The following is an 18,332-nucleotide window of genomic DNA, read 5'->3' as shown; positions in this document are numbered from 1 at the left end:
CCAAAACAATAACACAGTCACCACTCAATTGGCCAATCCCTGAAAATCCTTTATCTGAGCAAAAGCGAGCTGCTTCTGTGCTCTGTAAAGTCTGTGGAGATCAGAAAGGTTTACTGGTAAGTTCCAATTCTGCCCTTACTGGTCACATTGAGAGAGAGGCTCCTTCAGTAAGATCTATTCTCCTCCACATTCTCTTCCCCATCTTTCTCCTTCATGAGAAACTAATCAGTGATGTTTTAAAATATAAAATACAAGCAAATACAAACCAAAAAATGAATTATACAAACATACCAATTTTAACAAAACTATTTCTAAATATTGCTAGTCATATGTTTTCACATGTAGGCATGTATTTGCTGAATTTTAATCAAGTAGGATTTTTAAGAAATAAAATTTTGGAATTTGAAGACATTATACCTTTCTGTTATCATTTTATGCCTGAGTTATAATTTTTACCTCTTAAGTTCTTATGGTTACTTTTTTCCCACCTAGGAAAGTACTTGTAAATTAAGGTAGTTCGTATTTGTCTCTGGGCCTTTCAGATAATTTGTTTAGATTTTTACTTATTTGTGTTTGAATCAGTTCATGTAATTTACTGTTTTTGTTGTTACCTTCTCTCTACTATAAGAGAGAAAAATCTACCCACTTTTTGTGCTTAGATTCCTCCCATCAAAAATCAACCCTGATACTTTCAGAATAAGGTGCTCTTCCAGTTCAAGAATTTTCCTCCTACAGAAATCCTTTCTCTCTTGCATCATCAATTTCTACTTCACTAGTATGTCATTTTTTCACTTTCCAACTCTAATATCCAGTCCATCTACAACTGTCATTGGTGTTGCCTCCAAAGTATATCCCAAATATGACTCCTTTTTACCATTTTCATTTCTACCACCCTCGTCTAATTCCTCATAATCTTTAATGTATTTGGTCTGTGTAGAGACTTTATTTTTTAATTGATTGATTCATTTATTTATGATTTAGGTTGCCAACTGTGTAGGATATTACGTTCATATGTGTGTATGTATGTGTTCCTGAGTTACCTATTCTGTTTAGATGAGTTCATTGCTTTAATAACTAATAAGGCAGGTCCCCTTTCTTAATTCATCTTTTTCAAAGTTGACTTACCTATGTATAGACCTATATTTCCCCCCTATATTACAAATAAACAGTTTATTCAGTTTATGAAAAAATCTAACTTGAGTTTGGGAACCCAAAGTGATTAGGGATACAAAGAATTTATAAATTTGAGTAAATTGACTTTTTTAAAATGTTTATTTATTTTTAAGAGAGAGACAGAGTGTGAGTGGGGGAGGGGCAGAGAGAGGGAGACAGAATCTGAAACAGGCTCCAGGCTCTGAGCTGTCAGCACAGAGCCAGGTGTGGGGCTTGCACTCACAAACCACAAGATCATGACCTGAGCAGAAGTTGGACGCTTAACCGACTAAGCCACCCAGATGCCCCTAAAATTGACTTTTTATAGTAGTAACTTGACCAACTCAAGAGCACAGAATACCTTATCATTACTTCATAATAATTTCTGTGTACTTCATGAAATCTATATTCTCCACAGAGATTTTTATGATTTTTGCTAATACCTACAAAATTTGTAATTTTATTGCTATTTTGATTGGTATTTTATTTATGGTATTTCTTTCGGTTATTGCTGGTATAGAAAAATTCTTTTTGATTTCTACAGGTTAATCTTACACTGAATAGCTTTATAGCATTTTCTGTTAATTCTGATAGTTTATCTATTAATTTTATCATTTTTTCTTGGTAGTTCATCACATTATCTGCATAATAAGAGATTGTAGGTGTTTCATAACTTTCTTTTGCATTTCATCACTCCTTTATTTCTTTTTCTTTTCTTGTATCATTGGTCAGGATCTAGAATTCAAAAGTTAAATAATAGTGATGATAATGAACATCAGATTGCCCTCTCTTCATATATTAAAAGGAATATATCTGAAGTTTCTCCACTAAGTATGTTTACTGTAGGTGTTTTTTAAATAAACTATAGCAGGTTTAGAAAAATTTCTTTCTGTTCTTAATATTCTGAATCTGTTTTGATCATTGTCAAATGCCTTTTCTGCAACTATTGAAATAGTTTTCTAATTTTCTTCTTTCAGTCTATTAATGTAATAAATTTCTTGATAAATTTCTAATGTTAAACTATTCATGTTTTCTTAGGGTAAATCATACTAACCTTAATATATTTTTAATATTTTTAATACACTGTTGAATTATAGTTAGTATTTTATTTAGAAAATTTGAAACTATTTTCCTAAGTAAAATGAGTGTATACTTTTCTCTTTTTAATTATTCTTATCTGGTTTTGAAATCAATATCAAATTACCCTGAGAAGTGGCACTTAAGGCTATAGCTGAATAACAATGTTAGCAAATCCTTTCCCCAAAAAGCAACTATAAATCTAGACAAAATTGACCAAACCAACCCGTATAGCATCTGGAAATTGACCAGTAGCCTATGTCAATCTGATAAGCATTTATGCTTGAAAAACTGCTGAACTTTGATTTAGAACAATGGGAGTCTGTGATGTTCTTCTTAAGGAAACTCCCATCTCACTCTTGTTGTTGGGTTGGTATAGAATGTCCACCAGTTGGGCAGACTATGAGGGTCAGCAACCGCACTGTCTTATTGAAGTAAATTAGAGCAGTGGGCAACAATTATATCCAGAGGTGTTTTCAGTAGATGTCATGATCTTCACCCAGAGTAAAGACAATGCCCTGAAGTGGTAACATGGTTGAGGCAAGCATATTTCTGGCTGAGTCTTCATACATAGGCAACAGAGAGCAAAGAAAGACTGAGCAATTCACAAAGTCTTCGTCAGCCATAGATATTGTGCACAAGCACTTAGAAAACATACATGAAAAAATCCAAGTGGAAAGCAAATGCCGAGGTAGATGTAAATGTATTCTGAACTTTGAATATCCTCCTCAATATACACAGGCCTATCTGTAGGGGATGGAAGCCTTACTAGCTTGAGATGTTTGAGCACAAACTGTTTCTAATCATTGGCCATCTGCTAAGCTATAGAGATATGGAAAGAAAAACCTAAAGACCCAATCTTAAAAAAATAAAAACTATAAACATTTTCTTAGCAGATGTATCAACAACTGTACATTGTGGGACAGCAAGAAATCAGAGAGTTAGCCCAGCCGAAGATGCAAATACGCAACACAACAGCAAAAATATTCTTTATAGTGAAATCATTATCCAAAATGTCTAGCCATCAACAAAAATTATGAAATATGAAAATAGTAACTGGAATGTATGACCCCTACTCAGGGGGAAAAAAAGCCAATGGAAACTATCTGAATGCCTCTGGGGGTTAGGTTTTGCAGACAAAGGCTTGAAGCAGCTATTTTAAAAGTGTTTAAATAGTTCAAACACTATTTAAATAATTAAAGGAAAGTATAATAACAAAGAATAAATAAATGCACATTTTCAGTAAATAGAGATAGAGACGGAGATAGACAAAGATTAATACCTCAAATAGAAATTCTGGAGTTGATAGCATAATTCACACAAAAAACTCAGTAGAGAGGCTCAAAAGAAGCTCTGAGGCTGCATAAGAAAGAATTAGTAAACTTGTAGAAAGATAAATAAAAATTAACAATGGAAGTAGAAAAAATATTGGTTAAAAATGGACACAAAGAGTCCCTGAGGTAGCAAGCATGTCAATACATGTGCAATAGAAATACCAAAAATAAAAAATATCAAATAAACAGAACAATTATATGAAGGAATAATGGCCTAAAATGTATCAAGTTTGATTTCTAAAAACTTACTCGTCACATTCAATAATTGCAACAAGTCCCAAATAGTATGAATACAAAGAGATCAACACCTAGGCCTATCATGATTAAAATGCTGAAATCAAGAGAAAAAATTTTAAGTGGAAAAAGAAAAATGACACATTGTATATAGTGGTTTCAATTAATGACTGGCTTCTCATCTAGAATAACGAAGGCCAGAACACAATGGTATGACATGCTTGAAGTACTGAAAGAAAAAAAATGTTTATCCATATTCTATATTCACCAAAATTAACCAATAAAAATTAAGTCAAATAAAGACATTTCCAAATAAGTGAAATTGGAGAAAATTTATTGCCTTCAGACCTGTTTTACAAGTAATAATAGGGTAGTCTTTTAGATGAAAGGAAATGACTTCCAGATGGTAACTTGGATTTATAGAAAGAAGTGAAAAGAACCAGAAATGGTAAACACATGGGTTAAAATGAACTACTTTATAAATATATTTCCCTTATTTTTACCTAGTTTCTTTTAACAATATAATATTTTATAAAGCATTAACTATAACACTGTTTTATTGGGTGTATAGATAAAATATTTAAGATAACCATAGTATAAAGGGGAATAAAGGAAATGGAGCTATACAGGGGCAAAATGTCTATATTTTACCAGAATTAAATATTAATCTGTAATAGATTGGGATAAACTGGGGTGAATATGATAATCACTAGAATAAGCAGCAATAAAATGATATATATAATAAATATGTAAAATCAACAGAAGTATTAAAAAGACATACTAGAAGTATTTAACCCAAAAGAAGGCAGTAGTGGAAGAACAGAGAAGTAAAAAGGGTAAGAGTATATTGAAAACAAGCAGAAACATAGCAAATATAAATACAACTATATCAATAATTATACTAAATGTAAATGATTTAAACATTCTGATCAAAAGTCAGAGATTGTTGTTTTATTTAAAAAAAGCTACTATAACTATCTCCAATAGATACTCCTTAGATCTACAGACACAGGAGTCTGAAATGAAGAGTGATACCATGACAAGTATAACACTAAAGAGCAGGATTTGCTATGCTACTCTCTAACAAAATAGACATTAAGTCAAATATTATTGGAGACAAATAGGGACCTTTTATAATTTTATCTTTTTAATGTTTTTATTTTTATTTTTGAGAGAGAGAGCATGGGCAGGCAGAGAGAAAAAGGATGACAGAGGATCCAAAGTGGGTTCTGCAGGCTCTGTGCTGAAAACAGCAAGCCCGACGCAAGGCTCACACTCACGAACTGTGAGATTATGACCTGAGCTGAAGTCAGACACTCAACCAACTGAGCCACCTAGGTACCCCAGGACATTTTATAATTTTAAAAGTATTAATACATCAGGAGATATAACAATTATAACTGCTCTTACTCACAGAAGCTCAAAATGTGTGAAACTAAATGTGCTATAAGTAAAGAAAGAGACAATTCAACAATAATAGTCAGAAATTTTAATACTCTACTTTTAAAAGTTGAAAGAGCCAACTAGAGAAAATACCATCAAAGATATAGAATACTTGAACAACACTATGAACTAACTGAAATATAGGGAGTATTTCCCCAATGATTGCAGAAGGTACATTCTTTTTAAGAAACAATGGAACATTCTATAAGATATCTATCTCAACAAATCTATTATTTTTTTGAGAGAGAGTGAGAGAGAGTGTAAGTGCGGGAGAAGGAGGAGAGGGAGAGAGAGAGAGAATCTTAAGCAAGCTTCATGCTCAGCCCAGAGCCCAATGCAGGGCTGATCCCACAACCCTGGGATCATGACCTGAGCAGAGATCAAGAGTTGGGTGTTCTACCAACTGAGCCACCTGGGAGCCCGTATCTCAATAAATTTAAAAGAATTAAAATCATACAAAGTATGTTTTCTGAAAAATAGAATTGAATACAAAACCAGCAAGAGAAACAAATTCTGGAAATTCCCAAATATTTGCATGTTAAGCAAATTTTTAAAAAAATTGATGGGTAAAAGAAACACTCCTGACAGATATTAGAACACAATTTGAATTGAATAAAATTTTTAAAAACATAGCAATTCGAAACTTAGGCATTTAGGTAAAGCATTCTATAGAGCTCTAAATGCATAAATCAGAGAAGAAAGTTCACAAGTTAATCATCTTAACTTCCGCATTAAGAAGCTTAGAAAAAGAAGAGCAAGCTAAATCTCAACCAAGCAGAAGGAAGGATATGATAAAGACTAGAGCAGAAATCTATAAAATACAAAACTTTATTAAAACAATAGGAAAAGTTAATAAACCAAATATTGGTTCCTTGAGACAAATCTTTAAATAAATTGACCTAGGGAGAGAGAGAGAGAGAGAGAGAGAGAGGACAATACTTACCAAAATCAGGAATGCAATTTGGGATATCAATATATGCCCTGGAGAAATTATAAGGATTATAGTAGAGTATTATGAATAAATTTGTGCCATAAAAAAGTAGACAACTGACATGAAATGGAAGAAATCCTAGAAATAAATGAATTATTAAAAACTGACCCCAAAATTAGAACATCAAAATACATGTATAGCAAGCAAAAAAAATTGAATCCATGATTAAATCAAAGAAAAGTTCAGACTTTAGTGGTGATCCCCAGCAAATAATGAAAGAAGAAACAGTATCAATATTTTATAGACTCATTCAGGAAGTAGAAGAAGTAACACCTGATAGTATTATTTTGATACAAAATCCAAAGGAAGTGGAGCATGTGGGTGGCTCAGTTGGTTAAGCATCCAACTTGAGCTCAGGTCATATCTCAGTTTGTAGGGTTCGAGCCCTGCATCAGATTCTGTGCTGACAGCTCAGATCCTGGATCCTGCTTCAGAGTCTGTGTCTTCCTCTCTCTCTGCCGCTCCTCTAGTCTATCAAAAATAAATAATAAACATTATTAAAAAGTTTTTAAAAAACAAAGGAAGATAACACAACTACAGAAAAACTACTGGCAAATATTACTTATAAACGTACATGGAAAAATGTTTAACAAAATATTAGCAAACAGAATCCACGACATAAAAAAGATAAAACCATGACCAAGTAGGAATTACTCTAGGAATGCAAGATTGGTTTAACAACAGAAAATCTATTACACCACATTGATAAAGGCAAAACTACACGATTATTTTAATAGATGCAGAAAGGCATTTAACAAAAGTCCACACTCATTCAAGATAAACACACTCTCTTTCACACACACACACATACACACACACACACACACACACACACACACACACACACACACCTACCAATAGACAAAAGTTTCTCAGCTGATAAAGGACATCTATGATAAACCTATAACTAAAATCATACTTAATGATTAGAGGCCAAAGAGATTGAGAAGAAAGCAAAGATGGTTGTTCTTACCGCTCTTATTCAACACACCACTTCTATTCAACATTGAACTGGAGGGTATAGCCAATTTAATAAGCAAAATGTTTTAGTTAATTAAAGACATTCTGCTTGGGAAAAAAAACCAATTTTTTCATTGTAGGAACATGATACTATATATAGAAAATCCAAAAAGAAAATAAACTAGAACTAATAAATGAGTTTAGCAAGATTTCAGCATGCAAATAAATAATGCAAATTCAATTTTATTTCTGTATACTAATGATGAACAATCGAGAAATTATTATCAAGATGACAATTCTCCCAAAAGTAATCTATAAATTCAACATCTTCCCTACCAAAATCCTGTAGCAGGCTTTTTCTTTGGTAGAAATTGACATTCATGAACATTCATGATTCATGGAAAGAGGTCAAAATACAGTATCAATATTAACAGGAGTTGAGAACCTCCATGGACGACTTTCAAGGGTTTAAGACTTCAGCAGAGGAAGCAACTATAGATGGGGTGGAAAGAGCAAGAGAACTAGAATTAAAAGTGGAGGCTGAGATCTGACTAAATTTCTACAATCTTGTGATGAAACTTGAACGGATGAGGAGTCACTTCTCATGGATGAGCAAAGAAAGTAATCTGAGCTGGAATCTACTCCTGGTGAAGACGCTGTGAGGATTGTTGAAATGACAACAAAGGACTTAGAATATTCCATAAATTTAGTTGATAAAGCAGTGGCAGGGTTTGAGAGGACTGCCTTCAGTTTTGAAAGAAGTCCAAATGGCATTGCATGCCACAGAGAAATCATTCATGACAGGAAGAGCTCATCAATATGGCACACTTCCTCGTTGTCTTATTTTAAGAAATTGCAACAGCCACACCAGCTTTCAGCAACCACCACCTTGATTATCAGCAGCCATTGATACGGAGACAAGACTCTCAACTAGCAAAAAGATGAAGACTCACTGAAAATTGAGACGATGATTAGCATTTTTTAGCCAAAAAAAACCTATCTTTTAATTAAGGTATGTACATGGTGTTTTTTAGACATAATGCTATTGCACACTTAAAACACTAGCATAGTGTAAGCATAACTTTTGCAGGTACTGGGAAATCAAAAAATTCATTTGACTTGCCTTATTGCAGTATTTGCTTTATGGTGGTGGTCTGGAACCAAACCTGCCATGTCTCCAAAGTATGCCTATACAAACATTTGGGCTTCAAATGAAATCCTTGAAACAACAGAAAAGCAACTATGGACTGGGAGAAAATTTCTGATTTTCATATATTCATATATTGGGTAAAAGACTTCTATCTGCAATATATAAGGACCGCTTACAGCTCAGATATAAGAAGACAATTCAATTAAAAAGAGCTGTTACACTGGGGCGCCTGGGTGGTGCAGTCGGTTAAGCGTCCGACTTCAGCCAGGTCACGATCTCGTGGTCCGTGAGTTCGAGCCCCGCGTCAGGCTCTGGGCTGATGGCTCAGAGCCTGGAGCCTGTTTCCGATTCTGTGTCTCCCTCTCTCTCTGCCCCTCCCCCGTTCATGCTCTGTCTCTCTCTGCCCCAAAAATAAATAAAACGTCGAAAAAAATAAATAAATAAATAAAAAAGAGCTGTTACACTAAAAACATCTTAATGGCTAGTGCACACTTAAAAAGATGTTTTACATTGCTATTATGTAGGGAAATGCACATTAAAACCACAATGAGGTGCCATTACACACCCACTACAATGGCTATAATCATAAAGACAAAAAAAAACCCCAAAATGTTTTTAAGATTGTGGAGAAACTGGAACACTTGCAGATTTCTGGTAAGAGTACTCGAGAGTGCAGCTACACTGGGGGCACCTGGGTGGCTCAGTGGGTTTAGTGTCTGACTCTTGATTTCGACTCAGGTCATAATCTCAGGATCGTGGGATCGAGCCCCAAGTGGGGCTGCACGCTGAGTGTGGAGCCTATTTAAAATCCTCTCTCCCTCCCCCTCTATCTGCCTCTAGTTCCCTAAGGGGGGCGAAAAATGCCACTACTCTAGAAAAGAGGTGGTCACTTTCTTAGGTGAAACATCAATTGACCATATGACCTAGCAAGTTTGGTCCTAGGAATCTGCCCCACTGATGTGATAACATATGTCCATACATATGCCATGCATGTGAATGTTCATAACAGCATTCTTTTTAATAATCCCAAACTAGAAATGATCTAAGTGTCTGAAAGTCCACTGCTAATGGAACAAAATGAGCTACACTTATAGAATGACATATTATTCTGAAATGAAAAGAAAGTTATGATATGGATGAATCTCAAAAACATTAGGCAAAGTGAAAGCCAGAGTCAAATAATTGCATATTTATGATTCCGTTTATAAGAAATATAGAGGAAAGGTAAATTTATAGTCAGAAAATTCTGTGGTTGCCTAAGGTTAGAGCTGGGAACTGGGATTAACTGTTCGTGGTCATAGTGGAAATCCCTTGGGGTGACAGACTTATTCTAAAACTGAGTTACGGTGATGGTTGTAAAACTCCATAAATTAACCCAAAATCATTGAATTGTACACTTAAAATTCATGAATTTTATGTTAAGTAAAACCTCAGTAAAACTGTAATTGTTTTTCAGTTTACACGCTTTCTCAATTTTTGGAATAACATAAATTATTATTATTCAATATAAGTTTTCCTCTTAATTTAAAACTTTAGAAAAATGGATTTTAAGGCTATTAGGACTGTGGCATTTTGGGGAGGGATTATCTCAGACCAGTATATCAGTTGGATTAATGCTTTTGGTCTGTTCAACTTTTCTTATTAAACAATGGAGAGTGTTTTACACTTTTTTTTAAGCCATGTCTCCATTTTGGTTTTCAGATGTTTTAGCATATGGATACTCCTAATATGCTTTTATTGTATGTATATCTCAACATTTACACAGTTATTTTCAATGGTCATTGCTTGTATTTTTCATTTCCATCTTCTCTTTCTCATATCAATTGTACTAGAAATCTATCTTACCAGCTGTTTTTGTTTATCTTCTCTATTGTTTATGTTATCTGTGTCACTCATTCTTGTTTCTTTAATCTTGTTCTCCTGCACATCTTATAATGGATTGTACAATACCTCGTTTAAAATTTTTAACTTTTAAAATTCTATGACCGGGGTACTTAAAGATATTAATGATTATCTAAAGATTGGTACTTTAAGTGTTTCCATTTGTCATTCTTTGCCAAACATTCTTTAATTTTCCTCCCTTGCAAAGTTATTCAGTAATACATTCTTTATATTATTGATTTGATTATTTGATTTTTGCCTATTTTAAATGAACTTTGATTTTATTGAATTTTGGTCAGAGAACATAGATCATATGACATTGATCCTTTGGAATTTCCTAACACTTTTTTAGTGACCTAATAAGTATTCAACTTTTATAAATGTTTCTTATGTCTTGGAAAAAGTGTTTATTTTCTGTGTCATGGATGTAGTTTTCTATCAAAATCTAATGGCTTAAGCATCTTAACTTTTTACTCTTGATCTATCAATTTCTGAGAAGTGCATGCTAAAGTCTGTAACTCCAGCTACTGATTTATCTAATTCTTTTTTTTTTTTTAATTTTTTAAAATATTTATTTTTTTTTAAGAGAGAGAGACTGACGGGGCGGGGGGTGGGCAGAGAGAGAGGGAGACACAGAAACCCAAGCAAGCTCCACGTTCCAAGCTGTCAGCACAGAGGCCAATGCGGGGCTTGAACCTATGAACAGTGAGATCATGACCTGAGCTGAAGTCACTTGACTGAGCCACCCAGGCACCCCTATCTAATTCTTTTTTTTTTTTTTTTTTAGTTTATTTTTGAGAGAGAGAGAAAGAGAGACAAAGAGAGACAGAGAGAGGGAGGAAGAAAATCCCAAGCAGGCTCCATGCTTTCAGCCCAGAGCCCGATGCAGGGCATGATCTCATGAACTGTGACATCATGACCTGAGCCAAAATCAAGGGTTGAATGTTCAACCGACTGAGCCACCCAGGCGCCCCCTGGTTATCTAATTCTATCACATTCTGATGGTTGTAGTTTGACATAGTTAAAGCCTGTTTAATTAACTGAATGAATGCTCAGTGATTACTATGTCTTCATGTTCTGCTTTTTCTTTTACTTTACATAGAGTCCTTCTTTGTCACTTATGATGCATTTTGAACTGAATTCTATATTTTTCGTATTAATATTACTGCATTTTTACCTTGTATCCTTTCTTATCCTGTTGTTTTAGTATCTGTGTGTTTTTTAATGTTAACTTTTCTCTTATCATCCATACCTGATTTGATCCTAATTTTTAAAATCCAATAACAAATTATATTTTAACTTGTGTGTTTAGCCCATTTACAGTTTGTTATTTCTGTTTTTCTAGGACTTGGTTCTCCTAATGTTTCATAGTTTCAGTTACCAGACTTTAATAAAAACATATTTTAAAAGTAGTCTCTTCTTTCCAGCTTTTGTGTGATGATGAGTTAAAGGTCGCATATCTATTTTTGTTCTTATTATGACTACCCTTAACCAAATATCCATATTTATAATTATTTATCACTATTGCTAACATCTTTGTTTATTGTCAATATCTGTATTTTCTCCCCTAACATATGTTAGGCTAGTCTGGTTTGCTTTAAATTCCCTAAACCTCCCCCAATTTGTTATTGACCAGATGCTATTTTTGATTTGCTATGTCTATTTCTCTTTCTCTTGTTTTTTCAGTTTTCATTAGTTCTAGAAATGTTCCCTATTTCTTCAAATATTATTGTCTATATATGTTTGCCTCCTTTGGGGGACTTCTAATTCTATTCACCATGTTCTTTAAATTTTTTATTTTAAATTTTGTTTTCCTTTATCATTGCCTTTTATAAGAGTTTCTTGATCTGATTGTCTGGTTCACAAATTCATTAGGTATGTGCACCTATCCTTCTTTTATTCTTTATATTGTTTTATTTATTGCCGTTTAAATATTTCCATATCGAAAACTTCCAGTTTTTTCCCATTATAACTTTTTTCCTGTTTCACGTTGAAGATGTTTTATCTCTCTAAAGCATAGTTACACTCTTGATGAATTGTTTTTCTATGCATTTTAATAATTCTGCTTCAACTGATACTGAATATTGCTCACATTACCATATTTCTTTTACCTTGTTTTGCTCCTCATGTATACAAATATTTTTACTCTTAAGATTCCATGATAGCTTTAGTTACTTTTTCTGCTACAGTGAGTGAGATGGTGTTTAAGGCCACACTTCAGGCTCTGCCTCTCCTGTTGAGTGTAAGGATAGGAAAAGGGATGAAGCCCAGATCAGAATGTTCTGGAACCAGTGTTACTCCTCCAGTTTGTTCCCTACTCCACAGGTTAGAAATCCATCTGTCCACTCTCAGAATCTGTTAGCAATAGGAAGAGGTGTTCTCTGTAGGTTGTGATCTACCAGCCCTTGGAGTTTGGAGGGGGAGGAGGAAGTGGAGTAGTAACTACCTGCACCTGTTCTCATCACCTCACAGCTGGGCTCTTGATCGGCCCTGTCATCACCCTGCCAACACCTGTGACCTAGTATGCTGCCTTTGCTTTTGCTGGTGAAGGGGAATCACAGTGATTGTCCCAAGTTAATAAAATCAATCCCTATCACCCATGCTTCTGTCGTTTCTCCAGAAATGACCTTAGAGAGAAAGCCAGCAGCTCTCCTGCTTTTTCCTTCTACTTCAGCCACACTTCTTGGTGCCTCTTAAACAGGACGATCTAGTTCCTATCACAAATCCTTTGCAATTGTAGTTTCTCTATGCCTGAAATAGTCTTCCCTCAGATCTTCAGTGGCTGGCTCCTTCTCATTAATCCCATCTCGCCTCAAATGTTACCTTTACAGAGAGACCATTCTCGACAGTGTGTTTAAAATCGCCACTATTGTGGGTATTGTTCAGTTCATTTTTCAAAGCATTTATTATAATTTAAAATGATTGTATTTATGGTCTTTGTCTTCTCATCAGAATGCAAATGAACAAATGAACAACCGAAAAAGTGAAATAACACATAGAGCCATTACTTACCCTGTTTTGCCTCTATTTTAACTTCTTCCTAAACATATGACATGAATAGTTGGGCATGTCCCATAGCTTTTCTTTACTATTCTACATTCTTTTTCCTTTTTTATTGTCTTTCCGAAGTCCTCAATGTCACCTTTGGTTCACAAATTCATTATATATTTGTATCCATTGTACTTTTATTCTTTGTATTGTGTGACATACTAGGTCACAGGTCTATACATTGTAAGTTTTCCGCATTTACATTTAAAATATTTTTGTTATGACAATAACATCAAAAATTTATGTTGCCCTCTGATAACTGAAAAAATACCTAGTGTCATTATTTGCTTTTAGATAGAAATTAAATGCAAGTTAACTTGAGGTCTTCTTTAGTTAACTCATGTCACAATAGTGTTGCCAAATAAGGTTTCTCAAGTGTTCACTTGATCCCCAGCATAAATCTGTAATATGGACTGGGTGTGAATTTCCATTTGTCAGGCAAGGAGGAAAGCGAGGTTCAAAGAGGTGAAGTGAGTGGGTGGCAGGTCTGAGATTCAAACGCTGGTCTCCAGGTATCACCTCAAGCTGTTGCTCTCTCCCTGCACAGCTGTGTCCCTAAGTACATGTCATATCACTAGAGCTGAGATTTGGGCATTTGTTCCGTCATCCAAAAAAGGTTGTTTAGTCTTATTGGCCTGATTGTCTGTGGGGAAAATGTTTAAAATAACAACAAAACAACAACAGTCAATGGTTATGAAATGCCATGCACTATTCTAAGTGCTGGGCATGTATTCATACATTGAAACCTCTTTGTAATCCTAAGAAGTTAGTAATATTGTACACGTTTTGCAAGTAAGAACACTACAGCCCAGAGGGGTTAAGTAACTCCCAAATCACAAAGCCAGTATGTGGGAGAGTTAGAATTATGAACCCAGCAATCTGGCTTCTGATCACTATCCTCATCTGTAATGATAAAAACTTTGTTACAGCCTATAGTTACAGAGAGTTTTCATATCCATTATCTACTGGGCCTCATTACTACTCTGTAGAGAAGACAGGCAGGATTTGACAGACAAACAGGAAACTAAATTTCACAGAGGTGCCTGACTTGCCCTACTGAAATCACATAGAAATTCTTTCTCCTGAAATCTAATTGTATCTCTGTTCTTGGACCATGTTTTATTATCCATGACTTTTTTAGTGTACTATAGTCTCCTAAACCTGTTTTGTTCTCCAGTGTAGTTATATTGTTGTGGGTTTAAAACATTAACTCATTTATGTACCTAAGGAATATTTTATCTCTTGTATTTTGATGTTCCTTGATAATGTCTCTTGCAGTTGAATTGCAATGATTTCAGAAAAGGAGAAAGAAATGGGGGTTTTATCTGTACTCTGGATTATGCAGCTGTTTGTGGCACTGATGGGAAAACATACAGCAACAAATGTATGCTGTGTGCTGAGAATGCGTGAGTATCTGCAGCAGACTTTCTCCCTAATGCATGCTCTCCGAATAATTACAGGACACATTTTTTTCTTACAGTCTTTAAAATATCAGTTCATTTTGTGGGAGTTAGCCATCCATAAATTATTAGGACCACTCCTTTTACTATATTCTTTTTTAATTTTTTATTTTTTTAATGTTTATTAATTTTTGAGAGACAGAGAGAGGCAGAGTATGAGTGGGGTGGGGGCAGAGAGAGACACACACACAGAATCCAAAACAGGCTCCAGGCTCTGAGCTGTCAGCACAGAGCCCGACGTGGGGCTCGAACCCACAAACTGTGAGATCATGACCTGAGCCGTGGTTGGACACTTAACTGACTGAGCCACCCAGGTGCCCCTCCTTTTAATATATTCTTAGGGAAAAAAAATATGTTGTGTCACACTTTATATTTTACAAAGCACTTTTGTGTGTAATTTATCAAATAGTTATCAGTGTCTCTGTGAAGTAGACATCTGATATATCTAGGTACATGCACAGATAAATACACATGTATGTATATGCACATACATACACATACATATACATACAGACACCTATCTATTTCTATGTGTCTAGGAGTGTATCTTTTCTCACAGAGAGTTATTTAATCATCAAAGTATTTTTTTATTAAATGCTCTGTAATTTATAATATTAGAGTAGATTAATTCGAACTTTTAATATTGAACTTCTTTCCATTTATTTGACCTTTTGTCACATAGCTAAAGCATCTCACTGTCCAATATTTTGTCCCTCTTTGATTCTTTCTCCACCCTCAATGCTAGTTTGGTTATCAGTTGTCTTCAATCAACAAGATGGCATACCTGCTTTTCAGGTTCTGGTTTGTGACCTCAGTCTTGAATTGTCTACTCTTCAGTTTTTGCAAAAATGTTAAGAACCAGTGCTTGAGGCTAGTAAAGGATATAATAAATATTCGGTCTTCAAGCTTCTGCAAGCTTTATCTTTCCTTGTAATTAGTATCTTTACCAAAACACAACTGAATTAAATCACTCTGGTCCCTCACATTACTCCATTTTCAGAGATGCACTCTGAAATTATGCCTTCAACTCTCACCAGTGGCCAACATAAATGAAAACACAAATAGACATTAGGGAGAACAGACAGGCTTTGTTAGATAATGCATTTTGTAATACTATTATGAGCACACTGAACAGTTAATGACTACTGTGCTTTATGTGGGGATCCTGTGATAGATTCTTTAACTCTCTGTTTTAGGTGTAAATTTCTCTCTCCTGATTTCTGGTATACTTCTTTTATAATACAGTGATAGCCATACTGCTCATTGTGTTTCTGTCTTAGCTCTGTCTGCTAGAAGACTCTGCAATAACATTAGGATTCGATTTTTTTCTTTCCCTCAGATGATATCTTTTGATATAACTTTTTTCTTATCGCTTTTAATGACTTCATTTTTCTCCTTATATTGGTCTTTTATTGTTACACAAATGCTGTGATTTTTATCTTTTTATAAAGTAGAAAGTGTTTTTTTACATTTATGGTTCTGTTTTCAGATATGGTTTAAAAAAATTTTTTTTTTCCGACGTTTATTTATTTTTGGGACAGAGAGAGACAGAGCATGAACGGGGGAGGGGCAGAGAGAGAGGGAGACACAGAATCGGAAACAGGCTCCAGGCTCTGAGCCATCAGCCCAGAGCCCGACGCGGGGCTCGAACTCATGGACCGCGAGATCATGACCTGGCTGAAGTCGGACGCTTAACCGACTGCACCACCCAGGCGCCCCTGTTTTCAGATATGGTTTAAAGGTCTATTAGACCGAATAAAATTCTTAGGACTTTAGGTACTTTCCATGATAACTAAAATATTAGCATCAACCAAACAAAGAATAGTATAGTAGCAAGTTACATCCAATAAACTTGAATTTGTATATTTAAAAAAAAAACCATCAATGACAGCAGCATAGTTTTTTGGGGGCATATCTAGTTACAAGGTGTAGTTTTTCCCTCTCTCCTGTTATGGATCCCCTCTAGACACAGGAAGGAAAATTCTGGAAATCATATTTTCAGGTCTGAATCTTATTAGCCCTCCAACGTGATTCTATTTCTTTGACTCCAAGGTATAAACACAGGCTCTCATTATAAAGAGTAAGTCAGGAAAAGAATGCAGTGTGACATCTGTTTTCAAGGGTAAAAGAGAATCGTAATGCAATGAAAATAAGTTATTTTTTGAATGGTAAGATGTTCTGTGAGGCTAAACTTCTGTGTCTACTAACTTTCAATTCCAGCAAAACCAGGTCCCAAGTTGGCATAAAAAGTGAAGGGGAATGTGAGACCAGTAATCCAGAGCAGGTGAGGACAAGTGTCAAAATGATGGAAACCCTTGGGAGGCTGACCAGAGAGAGAAAAGATGCTCTCCTCTTCCTTCTTGGGTGGGGTGTGAGGAAGGAGGCAACTTCTGCTCATTTAAACATGGCTCATTTAGATGAAAAGCAATTGATAGTTCCTGAAACTGGAACCGCTTATTTTGGTAGTGAGACTTTCAGCTCTCTTTCTGCTTTCTGTGAAAAAGAGAAATCAATCAATCAGTCAATCAATCAGTCAATCAAAACAAAACTACATTTGTAGTTGAAAGGGCATTATGCATCAGGCTCTTAACCTGAATTGAAACCCTAGAACTGTCACTTGCTGTCGGGAGATCTTGGGCAAATTACTTACCCACACTGTACCAGTGTTACCATATCTAAAAGTGAGATTTGTATTAAATGGCTTTTCTCTAGGCTAAAATTCTATGCACTTGTGATGATAGGAGAAAGAAAGAAGTATCTCAGACATGTCACGTTTGACTTTTCTAGCTGAATGTTTTGCCTAAGTCAAGGTTTGGTTCCCTTTCTATGCTCGTAGAGCACCTACCAAGACGTTTAGCACATCATGTAAATTTTTCAAGTTTATTTATTTATTTTGAGAGAGAGAAAGCATGAGTGGGGGAGGGGCAGAGAGAGGGAGAGAGAATCCCAAGCAGGCTCTGCATTGGCAGCCCAGAGCCCAATCAGGTGCTCAAACTCATGAATTGATGAGATATGACCTGAGCTGAAGTCAGACGCTTAACCAACTGAGCCATGAAGGTGCCCCACACATCATATTTTAAGTGTCTCTTTGTGTCCCCCAGTAGATCATAAGCAAGTTGAGTGCAAGGACCGTGTTCTACCTTGGTTCTAGCACATACTAGGGTATCTGTGTTTAATAATAAATGAATAGGTAAATGGGCACCATACTAAACCACATGATTAATGCAGTACTTACTAAGCTACTTCTAGGCATCTGGCACTGCTCCAGGTGGCTCTGTGCATTGGGCAGAGAAGCACTGAGAATTATAAAAATTTCTGAAAACAGTGTGGAAGGCATTACAATCAGTATGGTGAATGTCAAGTTCCTTTCCCTGTTCTTCAGGATGTATGTAGTGCTTTTCGGCCTTATGTGAAAGATGGAAGACTTGGATGCACAAGGGAAAATGATCCCGTCCTTGGACCTGATGGAAAAACACATGGCAATAAATGTGCGATGTGTGCTGAGCTTTTGTAAGTATCGTCATCCCCAAGCAGGGCACGTAGGTGGACTTGGTGAGGATGCATTTGGTTGCTGTGTTGAGAACCACTCCACAGAGAGATAC

General features: G+C 35.4%; 1 protein-coding gene across 2 annotated transcripts in view; it reads left to right on the top strand.

The window, feature by feature from the left end:
• Positions 1-18,332, top strand: part of SPINK5 (serine peptidase inhibitor Kazal type 5) — a 75,410-nt gene that overhangs the window by 8,709 nt on the left and 48,369 nt on the right. For both annotated transcript variants that reach the window (XM_040453359.1, XM_040453368.1), the window contains 3 exons: positions 14,549-14,676; positions 16,951-17,014; positions 18,113-18,240. In XM_040453359.1, coding sequence (XP_040309293.1) covers positions 14,549-14,676; positions 16,951-17,014; positions 18,113-18,240 — 320 coding nt within the window. The remainder of the gene's footprint in view (positions 1-14,548; positions 14,677-16,950; positions 17,015-18,112; positions 18,241-18,332) is intronic.

Source organism: Herpailurus yagouaroundi, unplaced genomic scaffold (genome assembly GCF_014898765.1).
Source record: "Herpailurus yagouaroundi ecotype Mexico unplaced genomic scaffold, PumYag 29, whole genome shotgun sequence".
In the NCBI taxonomy this organism is placed as follows: Eukaryota; Metazoa; Chordata; class Mammalia; order Carnivora; family Felidae; genus Herpailurus; species Herpailurus yagouaroundi.
Note: the sequence above shows the minus strand (reverse complement) of the source record. Positions and strands in the feature narration are given on the sequence as shown.